Source organism: Zonotrichia albicollis, chromosome 8 (assembly GCF_047830755.1).
Source record: "Zonotrichia albicollis isolate bZonAlb1 chromosome 8, bZonAlb1.hap1, whole genome shotgun sequence".
In the NCBI taxonomy this organism is placed as follows: domain Eukaryota; kingdom Metazoa; phylum Chordata; class Aves; order Passeriformes; family Passerellidae; genus Zonotrichia; species Zonotrichia albicollis.
The window spans coordinates 41,250,766-41,261,451 of NC_133826.1; the positions used below are offsets into that span (position 1 = coordinate 41,250,766).

The 10,686-nt window shown below is 52.0% G+C and overlaps 1 protein-coding gene across 1 annotated transcript; it reads right to left on the reverse strand.

The window, feature by feature from the left end:
• Window positions 1-1,047: 1,047 nt before the first annotated feature.
• LOC141729790 (serine/threonine-protein kinase pim-1-like) lies at window positions 1,048-7,761 on the reverse strand. Its single transcript, XM_074545515.1, has 6 exons — window positions 7,692-7,761; window positions 2,967-3,073; window positions 2,793-2,843; window positions 2,229-2,595; window positions 1,411-1,587; window positions 1,048-1,154 (listed from the first exon to the last, which is right to left on the reverse strand). The coding sequence occupies exons 1-6, from the start codon at window positions 7,759-7,761 to the stop codon at window positions 1,048-1,050; spliced, it is 879 nt and encodes a 292-aa protein (XP_074401616.1).
• Window positions 7,762-10,686: the final 2,925 nt, after the last annotated feature.

The following is a 10,686-nucleotide window of genomic DNA, read 5'->3' on the forward strand; positions in this document are numbered from 1 at the left end:
CTCTGGAAAAACAAACAAACTCTTTTCATTCTTGAAAAGTTTAGAGAAAAAGTTTAGAGAAAAAAAGGGAAAACAAGAAAAAGAGTAAAAACTCTTATCTCTGTCAGGGCCTTGAGGAAGGCCAAACCCCTGCATGCCAGGGAAAAAGTCAGCCACAGCTGTGGGAAACCCACACTTTCTCTCTTCCCCCCTGCACTGTCCCCCAAAATCACAGTGACCCCAAAGCAAACAAGGGCAGTGGAGCAGCCCAAGCCCTTTCTTGCCTGCACAGCAAAGCAGCTGTGCGCAGGTTCTGGAGCCCCACCTCTGCTCCCACCACGGGGTTTGTTTGTGTCGGGCTGGCTGCCCCAGCCCCAGCCCGGGGCACGGTGGGTGCTGGGGGCTGTTGGCAGGGCCAGGAGCCCACTCCCATTTCGTGCCCACCCCAGCCCATTCTCCCAGCCCTGCCAAAAGCAGCTGGGCAGCCACTGAAGAATGAGTTGCATCTGCCCCAGCAAAGGGGAAGCCTTTGGTTTCCCGCCATGCTGGGCAATGCCCAAATCTGGCAGAATTTCCCCAGATGGGGACTCATCTGCAAATTCCCTGTGGAGTTTGGCTTTGAAGAAGGTGCCAGAATCAAAGTGCATCACCTTCAGCCTCCAGTGGCCAGGCTGAGGAAGAGCTTGTCATCCTTGATGTCACCCTCGCTGTCTCCAGCAGCAGCAGCAGCAGCAGCATCCCCACCCGGTACAGCTTCTCCAAGGGCTCCTTCTCCTTCCCTGGGGGCAGACCAGGCTCTCAGGGCTCTGCCCAGGGCCCCAGCTGTCAGGGAACCAGGACAAGCAAAACCAGCTGGGATGGCAGCCACCAGTGCTGGGCAGAGCAGCTCAGCTCCAGCGCAAGGGCTCCAGCACAAGGGCTGCGTGTTCCCATCCCATGACCCCGGTCCAGTGACACTGGCAGCACAAAAAGGGTTGTGTTCCTTTGCTTCTCATTGCCAAGGCATATGTGGAGCAGGAACTTACCAGGGCCCTGGATCAAAGTGTGCCTGTGGCTCTCTCCCTTCTTCTATGGCAGAGGAATATCCTGCATCCAAGGAACACAGAACAGGTCTTCCAGTGTGGGTCTGTCCAAGGAGTTCACGGATAAACACCACCAGATCAGGTCTTTGCACTCTGGGGAGAGAAAGCAGAAACTGATGGTCAGCCAGAGAAGGCTCCTGTCTGCTTTACCCCACTATTCCCATTCCCCGGCCATGCTGGATGTGCTCAGAGCTGGGCCTAAACTTTCCCATCAATTCCCTGTCTTGGAGGAGAGCAGGAGAGCAGGACATGTGCCACCTCCTCAGCAGCTGCCAGAGCGGGATGCCCACAAGCCCGCTGCTGGCTCCCAGCACTGGGATTCCCCCCATGCCCAGAGAAGAGGATCCACCTTGAGAGAGCCTTTGTGGCAGCGGGAGCTGGCCCCAGCTGAGGTTCCGGCCCCTCCTGAAAGGGTGCTCCCCGCAGACCATCTGGTGCAGCAGGATGCCCAGGGACCAGATTGTTGCTGCCTCGCCATGGTACCAGCCAAAGTCGTTCCATTCCGGGGGGCTGTAGGACAGTGTTCCTATGGAATACAGATGGAGTTCATCAGGGGGATGCTGCTGCTCCCAGAGCCTGGCCCCAGCATCCCTGGGCCCGCGGGGGCTGCATCAGGGGCACACAGGGTGACCACTGCCCTCTCGCCAGCATCTGGGACTTGTGCACAAAGTCAGGGTTGGAAAAGAAGCCTCTGGTGCTGGAAGAGGGCAGCCCTGGCTAGGCCCAACCATGACATGCAAAGGAAAAACCCACTCCATGCTGGGGAAAAAACATGCCCTTATCCTCCCTGCCTGCATTGCCCCAAAAATATTATGAAGCCAAGGGAAACAGGGTGAGTGGGGTAGTGCAAGCCCTTCCTCTCATTTGCACACCAAACTGGCTGGGGCACAGGTTCTGCCCTCTCTCTCTGCTACCCCCACCCACGGGGATTTTGGTCCAGCTGGCTGCCCCAGCCCAGCCCCAGTCCTGGGCAGAGTGGCTGGCAAAGGCTGCCAGCAGGGCTGGAAGTTGGCTGCCCACCCAGCCCTGCTCTAAAGCAACTCAGCTGAGGACTCAGTGCCCTGACTGGCAGCAAAGGGAGAATCCCCGCTGACACAGCCAGCTTGGGCTGGGAGATGTTGGGCCATGAGATGTCAGCAGCAGGAGCACAGCCCTGGGTAGGCTCACCTGCAAAGTGAGTGTAGACTGTGTCCTGCAGGTAGGTGCCACAGCCAAAGTCAATGAGTTTGGCCTGCCCGGTGTCCAGGTCAACCAGGATGTTCTCTGGCTTGATGTCCCTGTGCAGGACCCCGCAGCTGGTGCAGTGCCGCACGGCCTCCAGCACCTGGCGGAACAGCTCCCGCGCCTCCTCCTCGGGCAGGAACCGCCGTGCCCCAATGAAACGATGCAGGTCCTGACACTGCTCTGGCCGCTCCAGCACCATCACGATGCAGTTGGGGAGCTCGAGCCACTCCAGCAGCTGGACCACACCGGGGAAGCCAGTGGACACCTTGGCCAGCAGCACGATCTCCAGGGGTGCGCTGGTGCCGTCGGGCTGCGGGAGGAGCACGATGCCGTCACTGGGGCCGATGCCGTGCCAGGCCTGGGGAAGCCCTCAGCCAGGCCGGGATGCTCTGCGCCCTGCGCTGGCCCCACGCCCGCTCTCCCTCGGGGCGTCCTGGCGGCTCTCACCGTGCCGGGCCCCGGCTCATCCCTGGCCGGCAGTCCCGGCTGCTGGCCCCGCTCACTCACCAGCTCGCCCCAGTGCCGGATGCGGTTCCGTGGCACCCTTTTGATGGCCACCTGCAAGCCAAGGGCAGCAGCGGGGTGAGCTCGCCGCCCGCACTGCGAGCCCCATCCTCCGCCCTCTGCCCTCCTCCTCCTCCATCCCCTCCGCCTCCGCCCGCCGCCGGCCCCGCCGCTCACCGGGGCGCCGTCCGAGAGCCTCGTGGCCGCGAAGACTCTGCCGAAGCCGCCGCGCCCCAGCAGCGATCCCAGCCGGTACCGCTCCTGCAGGGCCTCCTGCGCCGTCCCTGCGGGCGGGACGCGGCGGTCAGTGCTCGGCCCGGGGCCAGCAACGGCCCCCGAGCGCCCCTCACCCGCCCCGGGCCGGCCATGCCCAGGCGTTCGCTCCCGGGAACGCGGCACGGGAGGCTCGGGGCCGCTGGCCGCGCTGCCGAGCGGCGGAGCTCGGGCCGGGGAAGCCGCAGCGGAGGCGGCGGGAGGAGCCGCGCCGCGTGTGTGCTCCGCGGGCCCGGGGAGGAGCAGGGGCCGGGGCCGGGGCCGGGGTAGGGGCCGGAGCCGGGGCGGGGGACGGGGCCGGGGCCGGGGCCGGGACTGGAGCCTGCCTCGGGGCCGGGGCCGGGCTCGGGCCAGGCGGAGGCAAAGGGCGGCGATGCCGCCCCCGCCCCAGGCACTGATGCCCGCCCAGCAGCGCCACCGCCAGTACGGCCAGAGCCGGGCGGAGGCGAGACCGCGGCGGGACGGCCGGGGCCGGGCACGGGGCAGCCCCGCCCGGGGCCGGGGGCGGGTCGGGGGCATGGCCCGGCCCATCACGGGGAGAGGGAGGCGGGGAGAGGAGAGGGACGCCGGGCAAGGGACCCCGAGAGAAGGGTGCCCGACAGCGGGAAAGGGAGAGAGAGGGAAAGAAAGAGAATAAGAGAAAGAAAGAGAGAAAACGAATCTGTTTTTGCTGCTTCTTCCGGTGCTGCTGCCGCCGCTGCTGCTGCCGCTGCTGCTGCCGCCGCTGCTGCTGCCGCCGCTGCAACTGAAGCACCGGGGCCGTTCGTCCCCGTGTCCGTTCCCCGCTCGCCCCACGAGCCCCACGTTCGAGCCCCGCGCGCCCCGGGGACAGCCCCTCCGTCTGTCCAAACACGGGAACTTTGCAGCGCTGAGCCCACATGCAGAGCCCTGACTCCTGCACACTGGCACAGCGATCCCCTCGCTCGCTGCTGTGCATTGTCCTTGCTGAGGGGCAAACACTGTCGGGCCACCTTCCCTTGGGGTAGGATTCCTACCTGACCCCAGGACTGCACTTACACCTCCAGTGTTGCTTTCCAGTAAAAACAGGGGAAGAAAAACTGTTTGTGGCTCATGGTATTTTAGAGTGTCTAAAAATCACTAAGTCACAGATCTTAGAGGTGCTGTGCATCTGGAATTGCTGGCATGCAACATGGAAAAGGGGAGCATAGAAATAAATAGATGAAAACATCTTGGATTGTTTCTTTCATTTTCATTTCACTTCTGGAAAGCTGTTTCAGTTTTCCAGGAATCTTCTCCTGTCTGCTCTTCCCAAGAATCTGTCATGGAGAGCAAGGTCGAGCTTCGGTCACAAGATTTGCCACCAGGAAATTATGCCACTGGTGAAATTTTCATTGTGACTGTTTGTGCTGGTTTAGGGCAAATTTTGGGAGGAATTCTCCAAAAGGGGTCCGTCTAGAAAGCAAGTTCAAGCGGCTTGTCCCCCTATTATTTCAGGAAACAACTTCCCTTGAGAAAAGTGAAAAAACCCAGTTTATTTCACATGTAAAGTATTCACAAGCATGAAAAATGAATAATATTAAATAAAACCTCTGACAGTGCTGAAGAGATGGCAAATTCAAAAAGTTCTTTTTGTGGGTTGTAGTTGGCTCACTCGGTCTCTTCTAAGTCCCTCTGGTGCTGGAATGCAGCGTCCCAGAGCTGGGTGGGCCACAGGTGTGAGCTGCTGCCAGTGTTTTTCTGGGTTTTCAGTCCAGAGCAGGTTTAAACAATTCCAAGAAAAAGGAAAGTCACAGTCCAAAGGAATTTCTCTGCCTAAGCTAGCTAAAACCAAATTGCTAGACCTGGGCTCTGAAGGCATCGGGAAATTTCCAAATCTGGGCACTGGCGGTCCCAGCAAACACCAGAGATGGATGGTGCTGGAGCCAGAACCTGCAAATTTCAAAATTATGTCTTTCTGTGCCAGCAAATCACTGAACTTGGGCTGTGCTGGCACCAGGTATTTTCCAAATCTGGGTACTGGGGCAGCAAACACAAGATGTGGTCGGTGCCAGACCCAGTAGCAGAAAGTTGCCGGGTTTTGGCTTTCTGTGCCAGAAAATTGCTGCACTTGGGCAATTTCCCAGCACTGGCAAATTTCCAGATCTGGTCACTTGCACAGCAAACACCAGACCTGGGTGGTGCTGATGGCAGCACTGGGAAGCTGCTGGGTTCTGGCTTTCTTTGCCAGAAAATTGCTGAATTTGGGTTGTGCTGGCACTGAGAAATTGCCAAATATTAACTTTCTGTGCCAGGAAGTTGCTGGAATTATGCTGTGCAGGCATCTGAAAAATTCCGGATCTGGGCACTGACGGTGTCAGCAAACACGAGATCGAAATAGTGTAGGCACCAGGTATTTGCCTGGTTTTGCTTTCTTTGCCAGCAAATTGCTGGACTTGGGCTGTGTTATAAGAATAAGAAATGTTCAGGCTGGGGTACGGGCAGTGGCAGCAAACACCACATCTTGGCATTGCCGGTGCCGGCAGCAGAAATTGCTAGATTTTGGCTTTCTTTACCAGAAAGTTGCTGGACTTGGCTCTGCCAGAACAAGGGAATTTCCAGATCTGGGCACTGGTGGTGGCAGCGAACACCAGACCTGGGCGGTGCCAGACCCAGTAATGTTGGAAATGAATTTGTAGAGAATTTTTAAGGTTTGATAGAAGGTTTCTATAGTATGTATACAAGTGTCACGATCTGTCCTTATGAACGGGTTTTGTGGTGGTTTGTGGGTTGATCTCAGAGTGCAAAAAACACCGACACGGTACAGGGAGTTGCTGCTATAACCAAAACAAATGTACCTTTATTGAATAACCACAGCAAAATGCATTGAGGAGGAACTGGGGGAAAAGGGAAAAATAAGGACAAAGAGGGAGGAAGAGAAAGGAAGGTATAGAGCTACCAACTGTTTTACTAGGCCAGGACTAGAGCCAGAGCTAAGCAAACTCATGCAGCCAGGTGACATTCTGTAACATCAGAAGCGGGCAACCATGAGGACTTGGCTGCCAAAAGGTGACAGTTTGTACTGAGCCCAGAAGTGATTTTCCCTAGGGCAAAGCAAATTGAAATGAGAAGTTTAAAAGCTTCAAATGACTATGAAAGGAAATGGCAGAATAATTTCTGGAAGGGCAGCATTGTCAATGATCATGCAGCCCACGAACAGCTGGGGCTGAATCCAGAATTGCTTCTTCCAGCTGTGCAGGAATTGATTCCACTGGCAAGCACTGGTCCATGGGAACAAATGATCCCCTAGCTCTGGGCTGAATGGCGCCCAGGCTGCAGTGCAGATTTGAGGAGTCCTTGTCACTTGTTATTGGCCTCCCAGTGCACTCATCCTTCTGCAAACAAGGTGCAAACAACACAGCTGCACTGCTGTCCTGGGTAAATATACGTACAGGTGATTGCCAAAGCAGTGCATCATTTCCCAGTGAAATACATGAGCTCTTCTTACCTATGGAATTGTGATTGAAGACACCTGTGAGCCAGATCTGTGGGAGATTGCAAAGGAGCAAAGCTTTGGGATTTGGGCACACTTCTCTTGGTTTCTTTGCTCAGGCCTTTGGTGAGCACAGAACACACCTAGGTAGAAAACCTTTGACTAGACAGGATCTTTTGGATCCATTATCCCCCAAACAGGTCAACAGGTGACGCTGTTGTAATGCCAAGTAACAAAGAGCAGCACAAATGACACAAAGAAAACATGGCCAAAGAGGAAGAGGAGAAGCCCAATGAGGAAAGGATGTGGTGAGACACTGGCACACTGAATGAGCTGCACTCCCATAATCTCTAGGCAAGCAGGTCCTGGTCTCATATTCTCCTCTTGGTTTATTTAAATTTTATTTTTTTAATTTACTTTTTTTCACCATCAAAATAAAATATATCCAATTAAAAATATGTCATGAAATTTTAAAGATACAATCAAAACACAATAATTCAAAACTACATCCAAAGATCAGAACATATGTATAGCTATGTTACAACATATGTAACTATCTAGCCTAACGCATCAATCCTATTCTTCAAACACTCTCCATACAGGCGGCAGCTTCTTCCTGAGCTTGGAGGAAAGAGAGCTCTTCTGGATGGGAGGTGAGGACTTTGTCGGTGAGGGAACATGGGAAGAGTCTGGAGAAAACTTCTCAGTAGGACTGTAACCAGTCAGATCTGCAAAATGGAGACACAAATTTTAACAGAGAGGCAAAGTTTAACAGAGGCCACCATGCAAACCTAAAGCATCTGAAGCTCCATAATTCCTTGGACACATTTCCTGGAAATGTCCAAACAGCTGAACAGGGAAACATGCTCCTGCTGGCAGACACTGAGCAGGCCAGAGCACAACCCTGAGCCACTTGCCCAGAGCTGGCACAGTCACAGCCTGGCCTCTGGGCTGCCCTGGGACAGCAGGGAGCCCAGAGCCCTGTGCTCTCCAGGAATGGCTCAGCTGCACATGCACCCTCCTGCTCCTCTGCCTGCCCCACAGCTCAGCAGCCCTGCAGCTCCAGGGGCACTGGCAGCAGCACAGCTCATTGCAGGGACACATGCAGGGCACAGCTGTTCCCTGGCAATGTGCACAGCCTCTCTGGGCTGCCACAAGACCCTTCCTGCCAGCAGAGATTGACCCAGCTCCCCCCTCACCTCTGTGTGAGGCTGAGCGATGACTGCCCTTCACCTTTTCCTCCATGTGGAGTTGCTTCAGGCCCCCCATGTTAGCGTTCAAAAACACATAATCATGGGGGATGATATGCGGTGCTTTTTATTAAGAGCTCTGGGAATCGGGGTATATTCAACCCAAATCTGACTCCGACCATACATCCGAAATGATCATGTTTTATACTCTATCATTACATAACTTTCATGTTAATTATTAAACTTATATTGTTCTATTGTATACATAAATTTAGCCCCTCTCTGAATTTCCAACATAGTTTCTCACTATTCTTCTTATGGTTATATAATAATTACACTGAATTACTAAACAGTCATCACATCTAACAATTACATAATTTATCATACTGCTTATGCAGGTGCAGTTGATCTGGGAAAGCACAAAGCCTAACATTTTAGATTCTATCATTAACTTTTTCCAGAGTTCCACTATCATTCTCCCCCCTTTGAAAGCATTTTCACTTCCCTATAGGTGTAAATGTTTTCACTTGATACAGTCCTTTATTCCTCAGTCCGTACTCGGCTCTTCAAATCTAGGGTTGATGTAAACGTTGTCATGGATGCTGTTACAAACTGGAGAACCAGAAGATGGTGGGCGTGGATCTCATGTTAGTGCCTTTATTATCCTCTGGTTCCAGGATGTTTTCTTCTGTATCTCTCCCTTTAAGATGCTGTAAACTAACCAAATTGCTAAGAATACAATTAGTAAGATTATCACACTCTCAATGATAGATTTAATCCATGAACTCACCATTCCACCCTAATCCTTTAAAGATTTTTCCTAACCAGCTTGTAGCCAAATCCTTTTGCTCTTCTTGTGCTTCATGATCTATTTGTTTCAACTGATTGATGTCATATTCTACATCTGCAGTTACATTTGGGATATGAACACAGCAATGATCAACTTGTCCCTTTAAAAATCCACATACTCCATGCTCTTTCAGGAGTAACATATCTAGGGCTAATCGATTTTGTAAAGTCATTTTTGTGGTGGCTTGTAATTGTATATTTAATTCTTTAAATCCTTCCCGGGTGACTGTTGCCAGTCTACCTACCTGACCTGTAAGTTTGTATAGCATCTCTCTACTCTGATAGTTTGCTATAGGACCAAGCAATGACTCTAGGGCCCATCCAAATTTCACTCCACCAGAGGGTTCTTGCCAAGTGTCATCTGGATTTTCATTGTCTAGAACTTCTTGTCTTGCTCTTATCTGCAGAAGTTCATGTTTTCCATTAAATGGGGACTTTTTCCAAATTGGACATAAGGTTGGGAGGCCTAAAGTAATCTTCTTTACTTTCCCATCTACAGGCAGATGTGTTGTCCAGGTACCATCACTTGCTGCCCATACAAATTGTCCTGGACCTCAGATTGTAATCCTGGAACACCCTATAATTACTCTGTAATTCACTCTGCCTTGTTTATGTTTGATCCCTCTGCAAGCACAACCAATTTGTAGGGCTATTGCCAGGGGTGGCATCTGTTTTATCTCTACATCATCTGAAGTGCAGTTATAAGTTTTATTACATGCCCACCAACTTACTTTGTCTGCCCTCGTTCTGCTACTAGTGTCAGTGTTCGTTATTGCTGGATCTGTTTCATTCTCAGGGCCTTCCCACTTAATACACCAAGGGGTGTTTGCCATATATTGGAATCTTTGAAGAATACTCACAGACCACGCACTGTCCCAAGGCTCTATCTGATCTTTCCTATCCTTGGCCTCAGATTCCCATACCAGAGTTGTTTCTGTAACTTGCCTCGATTCGGGTACCAGTTTACATGTAATTGTTTTGTTCTTTTGTATTTCAGGTAGTTTTGATGTTATGATTCCCCAATTTACTGGGTCTCCTGCTGCCTTTGGTATTGGCAGACAGGCAGTTATTCGGCTGGTGTTTTGCATTTTGGCAAAATCTTTGACTAATCCGATCATTACATTCTCAGCCCGAACTGCTTAGAAACCTTTATCACCTGTGTTTCCGTTTGTACCTCTCTCTTCATTCTAGAATGAAGAGTGGTTAGTTGATCATTTTGCGTTCCACAACCCAAAGATATTAATAACCATAACGTTAGCACAATTACTGATAGCATTCTGAAAGCAATTAAACACGTCTTATCTGCAGCCTTTGTTCATTCCAGAGTTTACACAGTCTGTGATCCAAGATGGATTTTCTTCACTCGGGTATGGTGGATCCAGGGTTCCACACCGGCTACTTTGACTGCTGTAAAGGTGGTCAGTAGTACCTGATGGGGTCCACTCCACTTTTCTTTCAGCAGTTCCTCGTTCCAGTTCTTGATGTACACCTCGTCTCCTGGATGTATGTTATGGACTGGGTTCTCGAGAGTCAGTGGTCTATTTCACACGAGGATACTCTGGAGCCGAGCTAAAGTTTTCCCAAGAGACAGAACATAATTATACACTTCCTGCTTTCCTGTGACATGTACATTAGGGTTAGGCTCAGGAGATTCTTATGGTTTCCCATACAATATCTCATAAGGACTGACTGTCATCCCACTCCTAGGCTTTATCCGAATCCTCAACAGTGGTATTGGCAAAGCCTGGGGCCACTGCAATTTGGCTTCTTGGCATATTTTACTGATTTGCCTTTTTAGTGTCTGATTCATCCTCTCTACCTGTCCACTTGACTGGGGTCTCCACGGTGTGTGGAGGTCCCAATTTATCTCCAGCAATCTACTTACCTCTCTTACTACTGTAGCTATGAAATGGGGTCCCCTATCTGATGATACCCCTAGGGGTACCTCGAATCTGGGAATAATCTCCTGTGGTAACCACTTAACTGTTTCCTTTGCTTGGTTCGTGCGACAGGGAAGGGCTTCTGGCCACCCAGAGAATGTGTCAACCCCCACTAACAGGTATTTGTATCCTCGAGTCCTTGGTAGTTCTACAAAATCTACCTGCCAATAGTCTCCTGGCTCTATTCCTATCCGAATTCTTCCTAACTGTGCCTG